The sequence below is a fragment of the Coregonus clupeaformis genome, chromosome 9 (assembly GCF_020615455.1).
Source record: "Coregonus clupeaformis isolate EN_2021a chromosome 9, ASM2061545v1, whole genome shotgun sequence".
Lineage (NCBI taxonomy): Eukaryota > Metazoa > Chordata > Actinopteri > Salmoniformes > Salmonidae > Coregonus > Coregonus clupeaformis.
Window position 1 is genome coordinate 43,236,275 of NC_059200.1, and position 26,659 is coordinate 43,262,933.

The 26,659-nt window shown below is 42.4% G+C and overlaps 1 protein-coding gene across 3 annotated transcripts; it reads left to right on the forward strand.

Annotated features, from left to right (window-relative positions):
* Window positions 1-4,362: 4,362 nt before the first annotated feature.
* LOC121573828 (small G protein signaling modulator 1-like) lies at window positions 4,363-25,239 on the forward strand. 3 transcript variants are annotated; one of them, XM_041886148.2, is made up of 23 exons: window positions 4,363-4,623; window positions 4,751-4,794; window positions 7,079-7,154; window positions 10,033-10,195; window positions 10,305-10,454; window positions 11,757-11,824; window positions 14,038-14,180; window positions 14,270-14,401; window positions 14,539-14,660; window positions 14,768-14,835; window positions 14,925-15,088; window positions 15,786-15,915; window positions 16,337-16,528; window positions 16,736-16,881; window positions 18,867-18,995; window positions 19,110-19,286; window positions 19,434-19,502; window positions 19,586-21,001; window positions 21,206-21,413; window positions 21,530-21,639; window positions 21,764-21,860; window positions 23,856-24,023; window positions 24,270-25,239. In XM_041886148.2, the coding sequence occupies exons 1-23, from the start codon at window positions 4,617-4,619 to the stop codon at window positions 24,356-24,358; spliced, it is 4,068 nt and encodes a 1,355-aa protein (XP_041742082.1). In that variant the 5' UTR covers window positions 4,363-4,616; the 3' UTR covers window positions 24,359-25,239. The 3 variants fall into 3 exon arrangements, with proteins under 3 accessions (XP_041742082.1, XP_041742083.1, XP_041742084.1); XM_041886149.2 differs by having other exon boundaries at window positions 10,308-10,454; XM_041886150.2 differs by lacking the exons at window positions 4,363-4,623; window positions 4,751-4,794 and adding an exon at window positions 9,750-9,909 and having other exon boundaries at window positions 7,092-7,154.
* Window positions 25,240-26,659: the final 1,420 nt, after the last annotated feature.

Here is a 26,659-nt window from a genome sequence, read left to right on the forward strand (position 1 = left end):
CATCAAAACTATGAAATAACACATATGGAATCATGTAGTAACCAAAAAAGTGTTAAACAAATCAAATTATATTTGAGATTTGAGATTCTTCAAAGTAGCCACCCTTTGCCTTGATGACAGCTTTGTACACTCCTGGCATTCTCTCAACCAGCTTCATGAGGAATGCTTTTCCAACAGTCTTGAAGGAGTTCCTACATAGGATGAGCACTTGTTGGCTGTTTTTCCTTCACTCTGCGGTCCAACTCATCCCAAACCATCTCAATTGGGTTGAGGTCGGGTGATTGTGGAGGCCAGGTCATCTGATGCAGCACTCCATCACTCTCCTTCTTGGTCAAATAGCCCTTACACAGCCTGGAGGTGTGTTGGGTCATTGTCCTGTTGAAAAACAAATGATAGTCCCAATAAGTGCAAACCAGATGATGGCGTATCGCTGCAGAATGCTGTGGTAGCCATGCTGGTTAAGTGTGCCTTGAATTCTAAATAAATCACTGACAGTGTCACCAGCAAAGCACCCCCACACCATCAAACCTCCTCCTCCATGCTTCACGGTGGGAACCACACATGCAGATATAATCCGTTCACCTAATCTGCGTCTCACAAAGACACGGCGGTTGGAACCAAAAATCTCACATTTGGACTCATCAGACCAAAGGACAGATTTCCACCGGTCTAATGTCCATTGCTCATGTTTCTTATTCCAAACAAGTCTCTTCTTCTTATTGGTGCCCTTTAGTAGTGGATTCTTTGCAGCAATTCGACCATGAAGGCCTGATTCACACAGTCTCCTCTGAAAAGTTGATGTTGAGATGTGTCTGTTACTTGAACTCTGTGAAGCATTTATTTGGGCTGCAATCTGAGGTGCAGTTAACTCTAATGAACTTATCCTCTGCAGCAGAGGTAACTCTGGGTCTTTCTTTCCTGTGGGGTCCTCATGAGAGCCAGTTTCATCATAGCGCTTGATGGTTTTTGCGACTGCACTTGAAGAAACTTTCAAAGTTATTGACATTTTCCGGATTGACTGACGTTCATGTCTTAAAGTAATGATGGACTGTAGTTTCTCTTTGCTTATTTGAGCTGTTCTTGCCATAATATGGACTTGGTCTTTTACCAAATAGTGCTATCTTCTGTATACCACCCCTACCTTGTCACAACACAACTGATTGGCTCAAATACATTAAGGAAAGAAATTACACAAATGAACATTTAACAAGGCACACCTGATAATTAAAATGCATTCCAAGTGACTATTTGACCAAAAATGAGAGTGATGGAGTGCTGCATCAGATGACCTGGTCTCCACAATCACCTGACCTCAACCCAATTGAGATGGTTTGGGATGAGTCGGACCGCAGAGTGAAGGAAAAGCAGCCAACAAGTGCTCAGCATATGTGGGAACTCCTTCAAGACTGTTGGAAAAGCATTCCTCATGAAGCTGGTTGAGAGAATGCCAATAGTGTGCAAAGCTGTCATCAAGGCAAAGGGTGGCTACTTTGAAGAATCTCAAATATAAAATATATTTTGATTTGTTTAACACTTGTTTTGGTTTCTACATGATTCCATATGTGTTATTTCATAGTTTTGATGTCTTCACTATTAATCTACAATGTAGAAAATAGTAGAAATTAAGAAAAATCCTGGAATGAGTAGGTGTATCCAAACCTTTGACTGGTACTGTATATATATTTTTTGTTGTTGTTGTTGCCTGTTTTGCATGTTATTTTGGCATTTTTATTTTATTTTACCTTTATTTAACTAGGCAAGTCAGTTAAGAACAAATTCTTATTTACAATGACGGCCTACAACGGCCAAACCTGGACGACGCTGGGCCAATTGTGCGCCGCCCTATGGGACTCCCAATCACGGCCGGTTGTGATACAACCTGGAATCAAACCAGGGGGTCTGTAGTGACGCCTCAAGCACTGAGATGCAGTGCCTTAGACCGCTGCGCCACTCGGGAGCCCATTAATACGTGTCATATATCAGTTTGCAAACAATGTAAAAAATTAATACAAATCATTTAGTTAATAAAGCCGCATACAAACATGGCCTCTTTTTTTGCTTTCTTGAGTAAGGCAGCTCCAAAATGCAGGTGTTTCAGCCTAGCTCAGTGCTTTCTGTGGCGGTGGGGCAGCCAGCGGAAAATACGGAGATTAGGATTGGTAATGTTCTCTAGTTGTGCCGTGATTGGCTCAGTGTTCTGTCACTCATGGGGACACTACGTCACCGCAAAATCTATGGGGAGAGCTCGAAAACTTTAGCCCCTTGGGTGCTGCCATAGAGTTACATTAGAAGTCCCCATACAAGAAGGCTCAAGGTCATTGGCCACAGATAAAATGACGTCAAATCACATTATATCTACCGTCGCTTTTATTGGACTGATCATGTCAACATCATACTTTCAAAATCTTAGCTAGCAAGCTAGACAAGCAGTCATCATCATGAATCACATCGACATCTACTGGCAAATCTTTTTCAATCCTTGTCATATGAAGAGAAATTATAGATAAAATGTATCGGTGCTCATCGGCCATTGGACATAAACATTACACAACAAGTTGGAAATCGCAAATTCAACAATGAGTGGTTTGGAAGGAATCAGTGGCTAACTGCAAGCCTTGCAAAGCAATCACTAGTTTGTTATTCAGTGGAGTGGGTGTGTGGTCCAAGTCTGGGTTTAAGGGTCTCTTTTCCAAGCTTAAAAGCATAAACATTCACATGCCATGGGCCAGAAAAGGTTAAATACATTGGCCTGCTGTTAATCTGATGCGTTCAAAACAACTAGAAACTCGGAACTGGGAAATCTCAGACTTCAGTGAGTTCAAGACAACTGGGAACTCTGAAAAAAACGAGCTCCGACTGGGAAAATACTTTTTGAAATTCCAAGTCGGGAACTCGGGCCTCTTTCTAGCGCTCCGACCTGAAGATCACTGACGTCATAATTTTTGAGTTCCCAGTTGTCTTGAAAGCACCATAAATCCAGGGAACGCCAGACTTTGATGACAAAGTTTGATGACAAAATTTGCCCACAAGGACCGCCGCGCCACCTTCCTGTTTAAGTGAGCACAGCACAACAAGGTGAGTCCAAAAATGTATTGTATGCTGCTGCATAAATTATGTAATATGCCAGGGAGATATGTATACTGTAGCTAAGGAAGTAATACTAAGTGTATGTTGTATAGTAAGCTGTTAGTAGCCCATGTGCCTCACCCTAATAATTTGGTCCCTTTGCCCCTCTTAACTTAGCCTACTGTTCTGACTTGGTGGTGCACATGTAGCCTATAGACTGTTTTAGAGAAATGTAATCATCTAATATTGTAAGAGCTTTCTTTGTCTGCTTATATGCCCCCTTTATTTATTCTACGGTTCTGACTTGGTGTACAGGGAGAATACTGTAAGAACGGCCCATGTTCTGAATTCTGTCACTGTACATTTCAAAAGTGCTGAACAAATAGTTATATTGACTACGTCTGTCCTAGCTCGCTCATTAATGTCTTTATTGAAATTACGGATTGCCTTTAATCCGCTCATCGTCCCCTTATGCCATAGTTTGTACATCTCAATTGTCAGTAGAAACCACATTTGTTTAGGAAAGTCAGCCATATCAGCTATGTTTTTTTTAAAGGCAGTAAATGAGGCTGCATTAACTATTTCGCTGCCAGACAAAGCTCTGCTGATAGCCAGATGTAGCAGTGGTAAGGATTCACTCCATGGTGCTGAAAAGAAAGCTCTGCTTTCGGACAGCTTTATGTGGGCCCTAACAGTTTGTGGGCACCGTTTGCCACCATTATAGTTCAATTCATGTATTGTTTAGTGTTGTGTTGTGTTGTGTTGTCGTGTGTAGTGGCTTTGCTGGCATGCATCTAAAAATATATTTTTTAATTTGCCCCACCAAGATTTACATGCTAACATCGCCACTGTACCTCACTATCATCAAGATACCCTCCCCAAAGAGCCCTCCCTCCCCATTATGTCTGACATCAACGACGGAAAGCCAGAGGCATCTGGTGATGTGCCATTGAAAACGCAAACTCAAAATTCTATACATGCTTACATGAAATTGTGTTAGGCCTACTACTAATTTATTTTGATGCGGGACGTGAAAGCCTCTTTTTCACATTGACTACAATGGAGATAGTGGTAGATTGATATCTTAACTTTATTAGCTGTTATCTAGAAAATATTGGTTAGCTGCCTACTACAAATTAGTTATTCTTACTGTCATAAATCATATATTGTCTATTATGAGGTGGAGATCATCACAGATTGCCCCGCAAAATAAGACAGTGGAATACCATTCAACCCACACATTTAACCCCTTATTGCGTGTGTGTATGTGTAGTGAGTGAGCGAGCGAACGAGAGAGAGCGCGCGTACTTGTACCTGCCTTCGTGTGTAGCCTACCTGCGTGCGTCCTTGCATCCTTTATCAACCATAGACTGTAAATACATGCCATATCATCAAGATTGGCTGTGTATTGCACCGTGTGTCGTGTGTTGCTTTAAAGGGGCGTTCGGCCGCATATTCACAATCCGCCAGAGTGTAAACTGAAGAGAGGGACTCTTTTGAAGCAAATAGCTGTCCTTGTGCAATTGAATCAACAGCAACAGTGGGTCGCAATGGGAGGTAAAATGTTTCAATAATTTCGTTTTTCTATTTGAATAGGCAAAAAAAAATCGATGAAAAAAATATCAACATAGGTTTGAATGCCTCGGCAGCTTTCGTATGATACGGTTATGTTTTCTTATTCCAGAGGCCGAGACGCGTCAGAAATTGCTGCGCAATGTGAAGAAAGAGGTGGGTGCCTATATATTTGCAATGTTTATAACAACTAATTATTAGAAGCAACCGTTGGTCATGGATCGCTGGCAGCAGTTCTGTTTTATTGGGATGGCCAAAATTAGATTGTAAAATAGGGAGGTCTGATCAAATTGATATGCTTCAATAAAATGTAGCCTAATTGTGAAAATGTAGCCTAATATGCTTCTTTGGATCGTGATTTAATTATAAAGGGTGCGCTCATGCGTTCAGTGGCGACTTGGATTGAAATACTTGGATTATAGCCTATGCAGAGAAATCATAATCATCATTTGGGCTCAGTAGGTAGCCTAGGCAATACCGTCAAGATCAATGTAACGGTTAAGGTATGGATCCGTTATCTGCATGTGAATACGTGTGCATGTCACAGTGCAGAGCCAATGAGCATCATCATTTATATAATTATTGATAACAGCTCTTACATGTGATGTCTTTCATGTTAATGCTCGTGCTGTAATGGAGGGCAATTCAATTCACTGGGCATGCTAATATCTCAGATAGCCTATTGCCCCTCTCTCTTTTATATAAAAAACAACATCAAATAAATTGATAAGATTATGTCTTGCTTCATCCAGTGTTTAGAAAGTTAATGTGGAACTGACAGCATTTGAGCAACATTAAATCTTATTCAAATCTGTTCATATACACCTCCAGAAAGAATATTACACTTTGTTTTACATTTTCTGACAAGCGAGCACTAAGATATGGTCATTTTCATAAATTATTATGATGTTGCTGTTGTTCCATGACAGTTTATTATTTGGCGACTCATCGTTATCTGACCCCACCACCTCTGCCAGAGACCCCCATCTGTTAGCTACAGCCATATCATACTTCTTCAAAGGAAAATTGGCTCATGGTATAGTTCGGCTGCAGCCTTAGGGAAACCTGAAAGGGAGAAAGGAGACTTCCTCCCTGTCTGGCTCCTTTTCTTTGTAGCTGCATGCTGGTGTATCCTCTGTCCATTTAAGAGTTGCACTTTGTTGTTTTGTGCTGATAGAAAACAAAAACTACATCATTAGCAGCAGACTGTATAGTGTATTCATTTGTATGGATAGCACTGACCAGTGGTGGAGTGTAGGGTAAACGCAAGTAAACGCAGTTTACCCAGCTTTTGCGTTCAAAGTTTACACACCTATTTTTTGTATTATCACTATGTCTCTGGCCCTGTCCAGCTTTGTGACATTTTTAGATGAGGGAAAAAACGGTATGGACAACAGACCAAGTGATTGGCTATTCACTTTCATTGTTTGTAATTATGAGAGCTTCATCTTTGACAGAGCTGAAAAAATTAATGGGTGACTTTCATTGGTGATACATTTTAGAATGTTATCTATAGATAGTTTATCATCATATCAGTTATCTGTATCTCTCACTACACACACTTACAGTACACGCGCACCATCACACACACACGCAGACACCCACACACCCCCACACACACACACACATGCACATGACAAGTTATTCATGGCAGCAATTCTTATTGTGAGTCTTGTGAAGTCAATCATTGGGTCTGGTGCCCGCTGGGGGGTAAACAGGATGTTTTATTCAGTAGTGTGCGGATTGGAGACTTCCAGGTTTAGCTTCACCATGCTCTCAGTCACCTGTGTGTGACTCATTGCATGTGGAGGCCTCATCACACTGGGGACATGACTGGCACCAGGCTGTGCAGCAAGGAAAAGGGTCTTAGTTGGTGATACTAAATATACTGTATCTCAAACCCTGACTGTTTTTTCCCATTTTTTCGAGTAGATCTTATTGAATTTCTATCAATTTCCTCACAATGTTCACAATTACTCTGCACTGTATAATTTCATAATCTGGGAATTGGTCACACTATATTTTACTATTGCGTGTTTGTTGTGTTTTATTTTGAGGTTATATGAGAAATACTAAGATAACATAAGCAGCTTCATCAAACAACCTAAAAGTTATCTCAGAGACATTTCACTGGAAAATCATTGAAAATATACACTTTAGTCGCTCCTTTTACGCTAGTCAAGCTCTGTCTTGTCTGAAGTGATACATATCTACCACCCTTTCTGTCTCTAGTCTGTCAATAAGTATCTGCACGCTTGCTTGCATTCCCTCGCCACCCTCCCTCTGCCTGCCCGTGATTATCTATTGTTGCATAATCACTCCCCATCCTTCCCTCCTTCCACGCTTTGATTTTCTTTCTGTTTCCTCATGTCAGAACCGGTCTCTTTATCTGCCGGTCGAATTAAACCCAACTTCACCTTTAACTCTCTTTTCTTCCCAGGTGAAACAGATCATGGAGGAAGCAGTGACTCGGAAGTTTGTGCACGCAGACAGCAGCCATATAATATCCTTCTGTGGTGAGTGTGTTCATGAAGTAGTATATTACTTATTTAATCAGTGTTGCAGATTTTACAAAAGTATTGACAGTTCATATTGCTCATTGGAGTTTGACTTGCCTATATATTTTTTGATGGTTTGCTATCCCCAATTAAAGGTTATGCAGATAGATTAGGGATGGATTCATTAAACTGATCTACAGTAACTGTTTATTAAATGTACTTGATGGTGTTGTACACAAAATCATTACACCAAATCTACAAGCCCACTGAAGGACTTCAGAGGCATATGGCAGTGCTCCAGTGATTTGATGGGAGGGAGGGTGCCATGGTTGATGGGCAGGCCTAGCTGCATAGCTGATCTGGGTGGGTCTAAGTGTCGATTCAATGACTGCTTAGCTTATGTGTAACAGATGCACAAGTGCTTGGTTTATCATCTTGGAGCAAACACCATTATGATTGTAATGAGAGCAAGAGAGGAGTGGATAGAAGCAAGAGATTGTGGCAAGTAAGAAACACATGTTTCGTGAGATGAGTAACCTTATCTCCAAAGATCACCTTTCTCTCTCTTATCACAGACCCATGCATTGCTGCTATTCTCTATCAACTGAAGAATCACTGTTGGTTTGAACTAGTGCTTTGTAACACATAGGATTATTGTTACATTAACAGCACAGCAGTAAGATTCTGGAGTCAAAAGCAGGGGGATTATTATTTGGCCCCCCAGGTTTTCTGAGCAAAATGTTTATATATTTATTTATTTATGTTTTTCATTTTTTATTGTTGGACATATCAGCTCCAAGTGATTTTAATTTTGGAAATCTGTTCCAAACTATTCCCACGCATAATAGAGAGATACAGTGTATGTAATCGTAAACAAATGTAAGCAATGTTTGAAATGATTATGTTTAGTAAAATATTATATCTGTTTGGACTTCTTGCGGTCAATTTCCAGTCAATCAATTATTTGTAATCACGTTCCGCCCCCCTGACCATCCGATCAAGAAAAAATCTGCCCGCTGCTGAATCTAGTTGATGATTCCTGCCATAGACATACAGTTAATTTCACATAAAAAGTCTGAACTGATTGCATGGTCAGACATTTACTCATGACTACATTGACATTTACAGAGCAAAGTGACATCAGGCATCATCCTGTGGAGTTGAAATGTCAAACCCTGTCAAGTCCTGCCACCTCCTACTACCCCAATCTGCGTATGGTCACATTCTCAACCAACACAGCTTGATTTTAGGCTGTCTCTTATTCTTTACAATGGCTGTGGCCAGAGCCCGCCTAAAATCAAGCTGTGTTGGTTGAGAATGTGACCGTACACAGATTGGGGTAGTAGGAGGTGGCAGGGCTTGACAGGGCTTGACATTTCCACTCCCACAGGATAACGCCTGATGTCACTTTGCTCTGCAAATGTAGGTCTATCTGTGTTAAATTGAACTGTCAGCAGACAGGTAGGGCAGGTCAAGCCACCCTTTGTCACCACCCCAACAGGGGGAATTCATTACAATATTCAAAGGTGTTGATACTACACCTCCACACATCCACGGATACCCTACACTCTTAGAAAAAATGGTTCCAAAAGGGTTCTTTGGGGGAGGGATAGGGTTCTACCAAGAACCATTTTGATCAGAATAACTCTTTCTGGAAGACAAGGTTTCTTTGTAAGGCAAAGGGTTCTACCTAGAAGAACCTTTAACATCCTAAGAACGATTTTGTGGAAGAAAGGGTTCTTTGATAACTCTTTGGAAGGCAAGAAGGATTCTTTGGAAGACAAGAAGGGTTCTAAATAAAACCATATATAATATTTCCCAGCATGCTCTATTGCAGGGAGATTTTCAGAATTGTTTTACTGTAATATCTGTGTTTTTGCATGTACATTGATTGGTTGATTAATTTTATGCTACACAAAGATAAATAACATACAGTTTTCTAAACTAATCCAATCTGTTGGATTTATTGCACCTGTTACTGAGATGTTTGTTCCAGTTTAGATGATTGAGGTAGTCTCAGTATTCTTCCCTACCCTGGCAGTCATTCTGGATGCGGGTTGCGGGTGATTAACAATTCCACTTGTTGGATATCCTAACTCTGGCTGGATTCCAATAGAAATTACAAATCACTTTACAAGCCAGCATAATGTGACTTGCAGGCCGGATGTGGCCTGTACACCAGGAGACTCCTAACACCACTGTGTAAGGGTATAACTAGGCCCTCAAAGAAAGGCTTGATGTATATAATGTATTGTCATAAATAATACAATTTTAAAGGCTAATAAGGCTAGTAGAACCCTTCATAGACAGTTCTAGGAAGAACCTTTAGATGATCAAATGGTTCTTGGTAGAACCCTTCATAGACGGTTCTAGGAAGAACCTTTAGATGATAAAATGGTTCTTGGTAGAACCCTTCATAGAGGGTTTTAGGTAGAACCATATACAGGGGGTTCTTTGAAGAATCCTACATAGAGGGTTCTAGATAAAACCCTCTGCAAAGGGTTCTACCCAGCACCAAAAAGGGTTCTCCAATGGGGACAAACCGAAGAACCCTGTATGGCACCTTTTTTTCTAAGAGTGTAGCAACAGTAAACAGCGTTTGTCGGTTTTCAGTCTATTTCTGGTCCTGCTGAGAGCCACCTGCACCTGCCCTCCAACCCATCCCTGCCTCTCTGCAGTTAGCACTCAGATTGTCCAAGGGTTTCTCACTTCATTTTCACTGGGTGCTCCTGAAAAACTCAATATCAAACTCTGCAAGGGAAATCCATAAACAGTATGTGGTTTACTTGTTGTTTACAATATATGCAATCATAGCTTAGTGAATATGGCTTTGGGGAAAGCCAAACTCTGTGTTTACTGTTGGTGTCTGTATATTCTGTACTATGCGTGTCTACAGCTGTAGTGGAGGCATGTGTGCTCCATGGGCTGAAGAGGCGAGCAGCAGGCCTCCTGTGCAGTAATAAGGTAGCAGCACTCTTCATGAAGGTGGGGAAGAGCTTTACCCCGGTGGAGGAACTGTGTCAAAAGGTCCAGGAACTAGAGCAGCTCATCGAGACCAAGTAAGACATTGATCTAACTCTAACCCCCCCCCCCACACACACATACACACATACGTTAAATGTATACAACATTTGTATCAAACTCTCCTTTCCTCTCTGTATTCTCCAGCAGACAGGCTCAACTAAATAATGTCAGTGTTCCGAAACAACCCAGGGTGACCAACCTCCCTCCTCAGGGCTTGAGGAACCTGTGGATCCGCACTGCTCTCATGGAGAAGCTTCTGGACAAGATTGTCATGTACCTAGTAGAGAACAGCAGGTTAGCAATTAATAAACTGATCAGCTTCAAGTTGATAGGCTGACATTGTGTTTGATCTTACAAATACCAACAGTTGTAGCTGTTCAATATGTATAGCCTACTACTTATATCCCTTTCACACTAAAACGTTTTTCTGGTGACTTTACCATACCGCCAACTTTTTCCGCCTCTTCCTTACATCTGAAAGGTATTGCCTGTATCAAAGGCAAAACTTTTATTTCCGTCTAACAACCCAATAATCATTTTGGTAAAGTTCTGCCTACGGCTTAGTATAAAACGTAGCCGTAATGCTGAGGCGGCATTGGCACGCACTACGCTCTTAAACTCTTGATGGTTGCTAGGGTGCGGCAGTTAACCATCCTCCTACCAGTTCTACAATTAGGCTGGGGAAATGTTAGCTAAGTTGAGGTGAGTGCTGCTCATGATCATCTTGTCTAGTTGGCTCATTATTTAGGACATGTTGCCAGCATGTTATGTAGTTTAACAAGTGGATTAATTTGCTCTTCACTCACAGACGCTTAGTAGCCCAGGCCTTCTCCCAACCAAAACCTTGTGACTTCACTGACTTGTCTCAATCAATGTGATTTTGTTTAACTGAATCTCTGTCTGTATAGGCTATTTGGTTAATTGGTTTCTGGCTGGGAAAATACTGTAAGTGGAGGTGGTATAGCTCATCTATTAGTTTGCTCATCTACAGTATCGCTTTTTTATATGACAGCTGCTCCACACATTCCCGTGACACAAGCTGTGTGGGAAAAATATTATTTGTATTTTATTCTGTTATATTCTATTATATTCTTACTACAAAATATATGCGTGTGGACTGTGATCGGGGTAGGTGTGTCTTGACTGTTTAATTAACAAAATTGATTTCATTTATTTGGATGTAACATAATTAAACTCCAAATATACCATTCTATTGTTTTGAAAATGTATTTTATTAGTCTTATAATGTTTTGTAGGACCTGCCTAAACAAATTAATAATGGATTTATTTTTGATGGTGTACTGTATATTCAATGGATTTATTAAAATAAACGCCCACCCACATCTGCACACCACTACTACCACTTGTCACCGGTCTGCCGGCATGTGCACGGGAGGTATAAAAGGCGTGTGTAGGCAAGAATGTGGTAAAAATTGGCCTGTTTGTAAGGGGGTCATATAAACATTGGCCATTTGTTTTTACAGGCAAAATACTGTAAATCCTATGTGAAAACAGTATTATAATCACTTTTCAGGGAACATGCAGCAATGCCTCTTCTTGCACCATTTTTAGTAAACATGGTTTTCTCTCTTCCAGTACTTTCTATGACAGGGAGGCCATTCTAATGGATGCTGTGGATGGACCAATCCTTGCCTCTCTGTTAGGTATTGATGTACCTCTTCTTATGGCTTCTATTGCCAGGATGTGGCCGGACGGATCTCTGATAAGATAAGAAATAACACATTGAATGGCACATTACAGTGAATGTGACTCCCTCTGAGATAACCTATAGATACAACATGACATAGGAGACTAGTGCTTAACAGTGGATATTACCTTATTTCAGATAAGGACATACAGTGGGGAAAAAAAGTATTTAGTCAGCCACCAATTGTGCAAGTTCTCCCACTTAAAAAGATGAGAGAGGCCTGTAATTTTCATCATAGGTACACGTCAACTATGATAGACAAAATAAGATTTTTTTTCCCTGAAAATCACATTGTAGGATTTTTAATGAATTTATTTGCAAATTATGGTGGAAAATAAGTATTTGGTCAATAACAAAAGTTTCTCAATACTTTGTTAAATGCCCTTTGTTGGCAATGACACAGGTCAAACGTTGTCTGTAAGTCTTCACAAGGTTTTCACACACTGTTGCTGGTATTTTGGCCCATTCCTCCATTCAGATCTCCTCTAGAACAGTTATGTTTTAGGGCTGTCGCTGGGCAACACGGACTTTCAACTCCCTCCAAAGATTTTCTATGGGGTTGAGATCTGGAGACTGGCTAGGCCACTCCAGGACTTTGAAATGCTTCTTACGAAGCCACTCCTTCGTTGCCCGGGCGGTGTGTTTGGGATCATTGTCATGCTGAAAGACCCAGCCACGTTTCATCTTCAATGCCCTTGCTGATGGAAGGAGGTTTTCACTCAAAATCTCACGATACATGGCCCCATTCATTCTTTCCTTTACATGGATCAGTCGTCCTGGTCCCTTTGCAGAAAAACAGCCCCAAAGCATGATGTTTCCACCCCCATGCTTGACAGTAGGTATGGTGTTCTTTGGATGCAACTCAGCATTCTTTGTCCTCCAAACATGACGAGTTGAGTTTTTACCAAAAAGTTCTATTTTGGTTTCATCTGACCATATGACATTCTCCCAATCCTCTTCTGGATCATCCAAATGCACTCTAGCAAACTTCAGACGGGCCTGGACATGTACTGGCTTAAGCAGGGGGACACGTCTGGCACTGCAGGATTTGAGTCCCTGGCGGCGTAGTGTGTTACTGATGGTAGGCTTTGTTACTTTGGTCCCAGCTCTCTGCAGGTCATTCACTAGGTCCCCCCGTGTGGTTCTGGGATTTTTGCTCACCGTTCTTGTGATCATTTTGACCCCACGGGGTGAGATCTTGCGTGGAGCCCCAGATCGAGGTAGATTATCAGTGGTCTTGTATGTCTTCCATTTCCTAATAATTGCTCCCACAGTTGATTTCTTCAAACCAAGCTGCTTACCTATTGCAGATTCAGTCTTCCCAGCCTGGTGCAGGTCTACAATTTTGTTTCTGGTGTCCTTTGACAGCTCTTTGGTCTTGGCCATAGTGGAGTTTGGAGTGTGACTGTTTGAGGTTGTGGACAGGTGTCTTTTATACTGATTACAAGTTCAAACAGGTGCCATTAATACAGGTAACGAGTGGAGGACAGAGGAGCCTCTTAAAGAAGAAGTTACAGGTCTGTGAGAGCCAGAAATCTTGCTTGTTTGTAGGTGACCAAATACTTATTTTCCACCATAATTTGCAAATAAATTCATTAAAAATCCTACAATGTGATTTTCTGGATTATTTTTTCTCAATTTGTCTGTCATAGTTGACGTGTACCTATGATGAAAATTACAGGCCTCTCTCATCTTTTTAAGTGGGAGAACTTGCACAATTGGTGGCTGACTAAATACTTTTTTCCCCCACTGTAGCTCTGTGGTTTAGAAGATAAATATACTGGTTACTAACTCCAAATTAACATTGTACTCACACTTATAACAGACAAGTGCATTTACCTCTTCCTGTGAAGTTAACAATGACATTGCTGGTACTTCAATCGTTCACTCTGGATGATGATGATTCAGTACATTGCTTTAGGGGCTAGGGGCTGGTCCTCTGTAGCTCAATTGGTAGAGCATGGCGCTTGTAACGCCAGGGTAGTGGGTTCGATCCCCGGGACCACCCATACGTAAAAAAATTTATGCACACATGACTGTAAGTCGCTTTGGATAAAAGCGTCTGCTAAATGGCATAATATATTATATATTATATTATAAATAGTGATTTCACCTTTCCACGCCCAAACTGTTGTGGATCTTAGTGTTTTGTTGCTCTTACTCTTGCAGTCGGCCCCTGTGCTCTCGAATACACTAAGGTGAAGACAGCCGACCACTTCTGGACAGACCCCTCTGCTGATGAGCTAGTCCAGAGACACCGCATCCATAGTGGCCACTGTCGCCAGGACTCCCCCTCCAGGCGACCTGCCCTGGTCAGTGTATGGATGATGTGTTTGTAAATGAATGATGCGTTGTGAAATATATGATGTATAAAGAATGGTCCAATGGTCTTTTCTAATAGATCCAGAAGAGGCAGTCCAGTGGCAGTATGGAGGACCGGCCCATCCTGTGGGCTAGGGACTATGTTGAGTCCCTCCATCAGAACAACAGGGCTACACTGCTGTTTGGCAAGAACAATGTCCTGGTGCAGCCGGTGTGTGTATGTGTGTGTGTGTGTGTGTGTGTGTGTGTGTGTGTGTGTGTGTGTGTGTGTGTGTGATTTAAAGGATCTGACATAGCTTTTTAACAGCAGGGAATGCTTTTTAGCAAATCTATTTTCTTGGTCAACAGAGGGATGACATGGAGGCTATCCCAGGGTACCTGTCTCTCCACCAGACTGCAGATCTCATGACCCTGAAATGGACACCTAACCAGCTCATGAATGGCACTGTGGCAGATGACACTGAAAAAAGGTAATATCAAATCACAGTAATAGAAACATATTCTGACACTCATATTTGTCCACAAAGAGCATGCCAAATTATATATGATTTGTTCACTCTTATTGATTTTCCTACAGTGTTTACTGGGACTTTGCCATGACTATTCGCCTGGCGGAGATTGTTTATCTGCACTGCCATCAGCAAGGTACAGGAACCTCTCTTAATTATGTAGGCCTATAGCTTTGTATACATTTGCTTGTGTGTTCTTGACCTTGTGATCACGTTTTTTCCCAGTGGACAGTGGTGGGACAGTGGTTCTGGTGAGTCAGGATGGGATCCAGAGGCCTCCACTGCGGTTCCCCCGGGGAGGACACCTGCTCCAGTTCCTGACCTGCCTGGAGACGGGCCTGCTGCCACACGGACAACTGGATCCTCCGCTCTGGTCCCAGAGGGGAAAGGTCTGCATGGAACATATAAATGCCCCAGATAAAGTCCCATTCTGAATTCATGACAATTATTCCGATCTCAATTAATGTTTACTGTAGCTATTATGTCCACATCCACTAAATCAAGCCTGATGGTATGATTTAGCTAGTTGTTTCTTGTAACATTAGAAATAGGCTCATAAGTAGCAGTATTTCTGTTGTTTGACTGAGGATAACTCTGATCTCTGTGTTAGTACACTGCTGCCACCAATTTAGCCTCCAAGTATAAAATAACCTTGACCTGCCAAAGCAAAGGGAACAACATGTGAAGGTTTTGATATGGGTTGTGATGATGAACGTGGTAGTGATAGCAGAGCTGAGACTATAATTCACAGGCTGCAGTAGAAGATAGCTTTGTAAGGGTTGTGGTATATTACCTGGCGGGGGGGTGAAAGACTATAAAGCCTAGGAGTTTAGGTGTGAGTGGGGTCTTAATACATCCTCTGGATAACATGAAGGACATTTGCAAGACCAAGGACAAGGACATTGACTTGAGATTGGCGTTCTCAGGCTGGATTATTAATTGTATCTAGCCTAGTCTTGCGTCAAAATTAAATGATAGGGATCAGAGTTTTAGAGTAAGATCAAATAAACTTTAATCACTCTCGCGAATCATCATCATAACATCCTTTTGTCTTATACTGAGTGCAGTACCTTCCTTTGCCTACAGGGAAAGGTTTTCCCTAAATTGCGGAAGAGGAGTCCGCAGGGGTCTGTGGAGTCTGTGTCGGATAAAGAGGAGGACGAGGCCACTGATTATGTCTTTCGGATCCTGCTCCCTGGTACTCCGTCAGACTTTGGTATGTCACTTGTGATCTCTTTATTCTGTATCGATTTTCTGTTCAAATATGTACTGAATATACTTTTCATTCGTTTTTTTCTCTCTCTCTCTCATTGTTTGTTTTGTTGACCATTGTCCCACCTGCCTTCCCTCAGCCCCTCTCTGTCCAGCCCTTGTGTCTCTGCCTGTATCTGTAGTCCTGTGAACCTGCGAACACCCTCCATTAGTTACCCTGGATTTGAGACCATGCATGGGCATTAAGTTGTCTTTGTCACACCGCCATCTTCTGGCTTGGTTTGTCAATGTTTACATGTTTATTATTAAAGAAAGTCACCCAAATCCTCCATCAGTTCTAGATGATCATGTAGCTGCTGCTAATGACAATAACAATAACGACGATGTTCCTGCTGATGGTAACATTGACCCTGTTTGCTGTCCAGTGGCTCCAGAGCTGATGGACCAGGCGTTGAACATGTGGCACCCAACTCCCAGGAAGTCCTCCTGTTTCTCCTGCTCTCTGAACGGATCCCCTGTTGGCTCGCTACCCAACGGCTGCAACCAGGACAGGGCTCCCCTGAAACTCCTCTGTGACACCATGAAGTACCAGATAATTTCCCGTGCTTTCTATGGCTGTGAGTACATGCATCTTGAATTCATTTTGGAAAGACTGATTCAAATGCTATATTCTTCATGCAGTGGCATACTGTAGTTTCGCAGGGGCCCTGCAAGGTCTGGTGGTGGGGGGCGGAGCCCGTCTTGCGGGAACGTGTGGTACGCCAGTGTCTTCATGTTATGGTTGGATTGATAACCATGCACGTTTCTTCACTTCTTCATTGAAGGGCTTGCCTACTGCCGTCACCTGTCCACCGTTCGTATCCACCTCTCTGCCCTGGTCAACTCCACCATCGTCAACCCTGACGTGCCACATGATGCCCGGGAAGGGCTCACTGTGGATGTCTGGAGCAGCTTCCTCCAGGACTGCTCTGTAAGATCTACTGTACCATCTGCTCATCATTCTAAACACACTGTACACACAACCACAACCTGCAGTGATTGTGTATGTTCTACAGGGTTTAGCTAACTGCTCACAGTGCGAATGTATCTGCCTTCATCAACATCAACATCCCACTGAGAGGCATACAGAACCACACAGCAACTGATGACAGTACTATATTGAGTCTGTACAGTGGCTTGCGAAAGTATTCACCACCCTTGGCATTTTTCCTATTTGTTGCCTTACAACCTGGAATTAAAATAGATTTTGGGGGGGTTTGTATCATTTGATTTACACAACATGCCTACCACTTTGAAGATGCAAAATATTTTTTCTTGTGAAACAAACAAGAAATAAGACATAAAAAGAGAAAACTTGAGCATGCATAACTATTCACCCCCCCAAAGTCAATACTTTGTAGAGCCACCTTTTGCAGCAATTACAGCTGCAAGTCTCTTGGGGTACAGCTGCAAGTCTCTTGACTCCCGAGTGGTGCAGTGGTCTAAGGCAGTGCTAGCTGTGCCACTAGAGGTCCAGGCTCTGTCGCAGCCGGCCGCAACCGGGAGACCCATGGTTCGAGTTCAGGCTCTGTCGCAGCCGGCCGCAACCGGGAGACCCATGGGCGGCGCACAATTGGTCCAGCGTCGTCCAAGGTAGGGGAGGGTTTGGCCGGCAGGGATGTGGGTTCGCCTTATACCACTCAAGTGTTGCTTTAGCAGTATGCTTAGGGTCATTGTCCTGCTGGAAGGTAAACCTCTGTCCCAGTCTCAAATCTCTGGAAGACTGAAACAGGTTTCCCTCAAGAATTTCCCTGTATTTAGTGCCATCCATCATTCCTTTCAATTCTGACCAGTTTCCCAGTCCCTGCCGATGAAAAACATCCCCACAGCATGATGCTGCCACCACCATGCTTCACTGTGGGGATGGTGTTCTCGGGGTGATGAGAGGTGTTGGGTTTGCGCCAGACATAGTGTTTTCCTTGATGGCCAAAAAGCTAAATTTTAGTCTCAACTGACCAGAGTACCTGCTTATTTTTCTCTTTAAGCAATGGCTTTTTTCTGGCCACTCTTCTGTAAAGCCCAGCTCTATGGAGTGTACGGCTTAAAGTGGTCCTATGGACAGATACTCCAATCTCCACTGTGGAGCTTTGCAGCTCAGTTGGTAGAGCATGGCGTTTGCAACACCAGGGTTGTGTGTTCGTTTCCCATGGGGGGCCAGTATAAAAAAATATATAAAAAATGTATGCTCCGGATAAGAGCGTCTGCTAAATGACTAAAATGTTAAATGTTATCTTTGGTCTCTTTGTTGCCTCTCTGATTAATGCCCTCCTTGCCTGGTCCGTGAGTTTTGGTGCGCGGCCCTCTCTTGGCAGGTTTGTTGTGGTGCCATATTAATTCAATTTTTTAATAATAGATTTAATGGTGCTCTGTGGGATGTTCAAAGTTTCTGATATTTTTTTATAACCCAACCCTGATCTGTACTTCTCCACAACTTTGTCCCTGACCTGTTTGGAGAGCTCCTTGTTCTCCATGGTGCTGCTTGTTTGGTGGTGCCCCTTGCTTAGTGGTGTTGCAGACTCTGGGGCCTTTCAGAACAGGTGTATATATACTGAGATCATGTGACAGATCATGTGACACTTAGATTCCACACAGGTGGACTATTTAACTAATTATGTGACTTCTGAAGGTAATTGGTTGCACCAGATCTTATTTAGGGGCTTCATAGCAACGGGGGTCAATACATATGCACACACCACTTTTCCGTTATTTATTTTTTAGAATATTTTGAAACAAGTGATTTTTTTCATTTCACTTCACCAATTTGGACTATTTTGTGTATGTCCATTACATGAAATCCAAATAAAAATCAATTTAAATTACAGGTTGTAATGCAACAAAATAGGAAAAACGCCAAGGGGGATGAATACTTTTGCAAGGCACTGTATGTAATCACATTCACAACCTTTTCTCCTGCAGGTATATGATGAGCAAGAGCTTCTGCGGCTGGTGTACTATGGTGGTGTGGATCCTACAATACGCAAGGAGGTCTGGCCATTCCTGCTGGGTCACTACCACTTCGATATGACCGAGAAATGTAGGATGGAGGTGGGCACTGTTATATTGTGGTAAAATTACAAACTCAGGAATCAAAGTAGGGAGGAGGGTCAAATGTAATACCATTACACACTAGTGACCCTGTGTGTTTATCTGTGTGTATAGGTGGACGAGCAGGTGCGGGCCTGCTATGAGCAGACTATGAAGGAGTGGCTGGGCTGTGAGACCATCGTAAAGCAGAGTGAGGGGGAGAAGCATGCTGAAGCCATAGCCAAGTGCAACTCTGTGGCCAGTGTTGACAGACCAGGACCAGTGCAGCAAGACTCCACCATCAGCACTGATGTAAGGGGGTCATACCTGTCCCATTTGATGGCAATACATGACAGAATTTGTGACTCATACTCATATGGTTAACACACTTACATACGTCTCTCCCCATGCTGTTCCGGTCTCTTCCTGGTTGGCATTTGGCTCATCCTCCTACACCAGTCCTCACAGAGCATTGGTTCAGACAAACAGATTGTCCACTCACAGAGTGACTCCAGCAGTAGCACACAGGTACAGTATGTTTATACTGAAGGATTTTAATATAATATATTGATGACACTTAGTATTCACTGTCCTATGGTCTGCTGTTGCAGGCATTTTGGTCTGTCGAGGAAGTGGATCTGATTGAATCTGAGACAAAGCTAGAGAAAAGAAAAGAGCAGTCCATAACCCCAATGAAAGACCTCCGAGATGTAGCCATCCCAAATGATACCTCAGACTCTGGGGACCCATCCTTCTGCAACTTGTCTGTTGACTCAGGTCTTCCAGAACAGCCTCAAAGCACAAACAACAACAACAGTCATGTATCTGACTCACCAGTCAGACCAGCAGCCACTCAGCCATCACCAGAGCCATCAGCGGCCCAAGGAGCTGCATCTAGCCCAGTGGCCAAGGCTGAGCCACCCCTAATAGAGAGTCCTTTCACTGTCTTGGGAACTGAAGGTGAAACTGAAGAACTGAAGCTGCCGATAACAGTTGATAACAAGGCTGCATCAGCTGGAGAGTTCAAGGCCCCAGAGCGTGAAGTGGTTGAAAGCTCAAAATTGGTAGAAATCGGGAAAACCTCAGAAAAGGTTGAAGAGGGTTCTGACAAAGAATATGTAAAGTCCTTAGGAAATGTTGAAATGGAAGAAAACAAAGTTATAGCAGATGGGTTGTCTGAAGTTTCCACCACAAAAGACCCAAATCTCTTTGTGAGAGCAGCTTTTGCAACTGAGAATACTGATATTCTCAAACTAGAAATTGAGGTTTCTAATGTATATATTCCAGCACCGCGACTAGGCGAGGCCACAGTTACTAAAACACAAAAGAGCAAAGCCCCAGCGACAGAGCCCTTCTGTCCCACAGAGCCATCTGTAACAGAAGGAAACAAAGATTCAACAACGATACGGGAGGCTGGTATTGCTGGAAAAGAGGACACAACCTCCTCTGACATTGAAGAAATCACAGAATCTGAATTTCTAAAAATTCAAACCCCTCAAACCAGCAAGGCTTGTGTTTGTGAGAAAGACATGGATAGTACTAAAGGAAAGGTTGCAAAAGTATTCGAAACCAAACCATTAGTCGGTGTCCCTGAGAAATACAATAACACAGCTCCAGAAAAGACAGTTGCCATAGATTCAGAGAAACATGCACCTGCATTGCCAGTACTGAATCCACCCCCGCCTGAGGCCAGGGCCAGTGTTACAGTGACAGCCCCCTCTAGGCGATCTCCTGATACACTAGATTCTGATGACTCGCCCTCCGCCTTAGAGATGGAGGACATTCCCACGGCCTGGGCTAGACCCTTGTCTGGCCTGATGGCTCCCCCACAAGCCCCCTTGGCCCTCGGGAGAGTTGGCTCAGGGGAGCCTGTCCTGGATGCACGCTCCAACACCAGTCCTGATGGAACAGAGCCAGCCCTGTCTGAGGAGGAGCCTGAGATAGAGAGTCTCTACCCTCAGTCTGAATCTGTGGTTGCGACAAAGGAACTCAAACCTGAGGTCTCACCTGCAGGGACTATCTATTCTGTAAGTACTCCAAATGAGTTACCTACTGTATGTGTACTGTAATGAATGTCACAGATTTTGAGGTTGATTGGCTAAGAGTTGGTTTAACATACAGTACCCAACTGGCTACAGAGCTGACACAATGCTGGTATGAATGACGAAACAATAGCCATTTGAAGTTGAACAACTTTAACTCATCTTAGTCCCTTTTGTCACTCTGTGCAGCAAGAGCAGCTGGATTTGTACTTGCTCAACCTGCATCGCATTGATAAGGACGTGAGACGCTGTGACAGATCCTACTGGTACTTCACCCCTGCTAACCTGGAAAAACTACGCAACATAATGTGCAGTTATGTGTGGCAGCATCTGGAGATTGGCTATGTCCAGGGCATGTGTGATCTGCTGGCTCCTTTACTGGTCATTCTGGATGATGGTCAGTCTGCATGAACAATAGCTCTCTTATACTGCATAATATTACTGCATCATTTGCAGACATGAGTAAGATAACATTCATCATTTGCTGTTTATTTGTGTCTGTGTGTTACCCAGAGGTCATGGCTTTCAGCTGCTTCTCTGAGTTGATGAAAAGGATGAATCACAACTTCCCCCATGGAGGGGCCATGGACTCACACTTTGCCAACATGCGCTCCCTCATCCAGGTACCATAAACACGTATGCTCACACACACGCACATATATTCACAGTCACACATGCAAATTATTATAAGTACAGTGATATTACTTTGTAGTAACAGATAGGCACTCTCATATTTTTTTCTGCTAGATCCTTGATTCAGAGCTCTTTGAAGTGATGCAGATGAATGGAGACTACACTCACTTCTACTTCTGCTACCGCTGGTTCCTGCTAGACTTCAAACGAGGTGCTGACATCTGCATGAGCATGTCTTACATCGCACACAGTGCCTTGCAAAAGTATTCATCCCCCTTGGCGTTTTTCCTATTTTGTTGCATTACAACCTGTAATTTAAATTGATTTTTATTTGGATTTCATGTAATGGACAGACACAAAATAGTCCAAATTGGAGAAGTGAAATGAAAAAAATCACTTGTTTCAAAAAATTCAAAAAAATAAATAACGGAAAAGTGATGCGTGCATATGTATTGACCCCCGTTGCTATGAAGCCCCTAAATAAGATCTGGTGCAACCAATTACCTTCAGAAGTCACATAATTAGTTAAATAAAGTCCAACTGTGTGCAATATAAGTGTCACATGATCTGTCACATGATCTCAGTATATATACACCTGTTCTGAAAGGCCCCAGAGTCTGCAACACCACTAAGCAAGGGGCACCACCAAGCAAGCAGCACCATGAAGACCAAGGAGCTCTCCAAACAGGTCAGGGACAAAGTTGTGGAGAAGTGCAGATCAGGGTTGGGTTATAAAAAAATATCCGAAACTTTGAACATCCCACAGAGCACCATTAAATCCATTATTAAAAAATGGAAATAATATGGCACCACAACAAACTTGCCAACAGAGTGCCGCGCACCAAAACTCACGGACCAGGCAAGGAGGGCATTAATCAGAGAGGCAACAAAGAGACCAAAGATAACCCTGAAGGAGCTGCAAAGCTCCACAGTGGAGATTGGAGTATCTGTCCATAGGACCACTTTAAGCCGTACACTCCATAGAGCTGGGCTTTACAGAAGAGTGGCCAGAAAAAAGCCATTGCTTAAAGAGAAAAATAAGCAGGTACTCTGGTCAGTTGAGACTAAAATTTAGCTTTTTGGCCATCAAGGAAAACGCTATGTCTGGCGCAAACCCAACACCTCTCATCACCCCGAGAACACCATCCCCACAGTGAAGCATGGTGGTGGCAGCATCATGCTGTGGGGATGTTTTTCATCGGCAGGGACTGGGAAACTGGTCAGAATTGAAAGGAATGATGGATGGCACTAAATACAGGGAAATTCTTGAGGGAAACCTGTTTCAGTCTTCCAGATATTTGAGGCTGGGACAGAGGTTTACCTTCCAGCAGGACAATGACCCTAAGCATACTGCTAAAGCAACACTCGAGTGGTTTAAGGGAAAACATTTAAATGTCTTGGAATGGAATGGTCAAAGCCCAGACCTCAATCCAATTAAGAATCTGTGGTATGACTTAAAGATTGCTGTACACCAGTGGAACCCATCCAACCCATCATGTAGCTCAGTTGGTAGAGCATGGCGCTTGCAACGCCAGGGTTGTGGGTTTGTTTCCCACAGGGGGCCAGTATGAAAATGTATGCACTCACTAACTGTAAGTCGCTCTGGATAAGAGCGTCTGCTAAATTACGTAAAATGTAAAAACTTGAAGGAGCTGGAGCAGTTTTGCCTTGAAGAATGGGCAAAAATCCCAGTGGCTAGATGTGCCAAGCTTATAGAGACATACCTCAAGAGACTTGCAGCTGTAATTGCTGCATAAGGTGGCTCTACAAAGTATTGACTTTGGGGGGTGAATAGTTATGCACGCTCAAGTTCAGTTTTTTTGTCTTATTTCTTGTTTGATTCACAATAAAAAATATAGTGGTAGGCATGTTGTGTAAATCAAATGATACAAACCCCCCCAAAATAAATTTTAATTCCAGGTTGTAAGGCAAGAAAATAGGAAAAATGCCAAGGGGGTTGAATACTTTCGCAAGCCACTGTATGTGTATGGTGATGGAATCAAACAGAAAGGGGCATGCTGGTGATGCTTAAACCTAAATTAATCTTGATCAAGGTATTCAATATGAAGGTCCTATACAGATTTTAGAAAATGTCATTGTTAGGATTTTCTGACGTTTTTATTTATGTAACATGACTGTTCTGCAGGCAGGTCACATCACAGCGTCTTACTTGGTGTATAACCTGCTGTGCCATTCTTCCCTTCAGAGATGGTGTATGATGATGTGTTCTCCGTGTGGGAGACCATCTGGGCGGCCACGTATACCTCCTCCACTCATTTTGTTCTCTTCATCGCTCTGGCACTGGTGGAGATGTACCGAGACATCATCCTGGAGAACAACATGGACTTCACTGACATCATTAAGTTCTTCAACGGTGAGGCTAAAGGATGATGTTAGATGTTGTTATGGAATGGAATATTTGATAATTCAGTTATTTCATTCATTTCATTGCCACTTTCTTTTTGCTTGCTGAATGTATGTTTTGAATGTAGCAACTGCTTTTATTGTGCTTGCTAACAAAGGCAAAAAGCATAACTCCATAGGCTGCACTCATATGTAAATCAACACAACCAATTAGGTTATTGTAACACAGTGTGTTTGATTTGATTTCCCTCTTCAGAAATGGCTGAGCATCATAACGTCCCACAGGTCCTAACAATGGCTCGAGACTTGGTCCTCAAAGTGCAGACTCTCATAGAAAACAAGTAATCCTCCATGTGTCTGTTCTTCTCCCTTACACTCAGTGTGCAAAATGTTGACAATATGTTAACTTGTATTTGTATGAAAGCTAAACCAACAATTGACAAATGCAGAGTAGTCAGTATTTCATTGCTTCTAAATAATTATTTTTATTTCTGAAATCATCAGGTGACCCATACTGAAAATATTATCACACTACAATAATTGCACAACACAGTATTTCTGTGTCTCAGTCTCTAAAAGCACTTTCCTATGTTCAGGTAATTAACATTATAATCAATACGTTTTAATAAATGTAATTGTTCACATAGTGAATGTACCCTTTTAAAAACAAGAACTATTTTGCATATTGCTTCAGGATGGTTTTGTATTTGTTTTGCCTTAAATTGAGCTATTTTGTGCAGGGATATTCTCAATATGATAACCAAATGAGGTCTTGTTTGTACATTGCCATCCGACACTTCCCATCAGTTAGAACCATTCACAGAGTAGAGGTACAGCCAAAAAGCCTGCACCCCTCCAACATGGCAGCCAGTATTTTTGTATTAGTGCTTAAATCGGTCTCTTCATTATATCTTCTCCTGATCGGCTAAATGTCTGTGTGTATTGCTGTTGTACTGTAATGTTAACTGTAAAAGTATTTGTAACACATAGGCTAATGTTCAAAATATCTGTGAGTATAACAATGTAGCTATATTGTTTCATATCAGATATGTACACACGTCGGCTACTGTACATGTGATTTGTCGCTTGACAATAACAATTAATAAACCGTCAAACATATATAAGCAAAGGAGAAAAATACTCATATTTTTTCAATGTATTCTTGAACTGTTTATTGTTGTTATTACTTTGCTGTGTATTAAACAATCCGTATATTTGGGATTCAGCATTGTGTAAACTTTGGTTTAATTCATTGCACTTCACTCCGTGTTGTCTTTGGTAAAGCCACGTTTGCCTGTAGCCAAAGTGTGCTGTAGGGTCGTCACTATCACAACTCAGGTTATGCAGACATAGGAGGCGGCTGGTTCGGTTCTCAGAATATTTATTATCACAAAGGGTCAAGCAAAACGGCAGGTCGAGGGCAAGCAGAGGTTTGTAATCCAGGGCAGAGTCAACAAGGGACAGAACGGCAGGCAGGCTCAGGGTCAGGGCTGGCAGAAAGGCTAGTGTCACGATCGTCATTAATTGAGGAGGACCAAGGCGCAGCGTTGAATGCGAACATTTTTATTTAAAGAATGATCACACGATCAAAACAACAAAACGAAAACGTAACGTCCCTGGTTACAAACACGAACCAACACGGAACAAGAAACCACAAATAATGAATGCCTAACGGCTACCTAAGTATGACTCCCAATCAGAGACAACGAGCTACAGCCGTCTCTGATTGGGAGCCACCCTGGCCAACATAGAATTACAACAACTAGAACATAAACAAATGAAAACTCACACCCTGGCTCAACATACTAGAGTCCCCAGAGCCAGGGCGTGACAACTAGAAAACAAAACTAGAGAGAAGGTAACACACAGAAAAAACGCTGGAACGACTTGACGAGGCAAGATGAACTGGCAACAGACAAACAGAAAACGCAGGTATAAATACACAGGAGATAATAGGGAAAATAGGAGACACCTTGTGGGGGGATAGAGACAAGCACAAGACAGGTGAAACATATCAAGGTGTGACAGACACTAGTTATCACAGCCATAAAGTTATCATTATGTCTAAACCTGCCTATTTCTACAATTTATCTTCTGTTGGATTCTATTTTTCTCATAATTGGATCTGTATGTGATGAATAGCTTGGAAGGAATGCATTAATGAGGAGCATAGGTTTGAACTGTACTGATATGGATTGTTTCACATAGCAGGCTGTGATTCATGTGGGGAACGTTAGGGGCTAGGATGAGATAAGACTTGTATTTCTCACAGATACGAACACTCTCTCTTTGTTGTCTGTGAAACCGTCCTTGAACGTGGGTACATGGAGTACAGTGGAATGGTGTCTTTTGGGTGCTGACTCCACAGGTTGTTATGATAAACTTGTGCCTGGCAACAGTGTGCAACAAATGAAGCGCCGAGGAGTTGGGACCAACCCCTGCGCCAACGGATTGGCTGAGTAAAGTCTAAACCACACTCAGTCCTTTACTCTGATTGCCAAACAGAAGAGGTGGGAACTATCTGTCAGAGTATTTGAGAAATAACCTGAAAACAATGTGTTAGTTCTCTGAGTGCCCTGCGAGGTATTTCAGTGGACCCGTATATACGAACCTTCATACTTATCATACATACATTTTGCATATAAT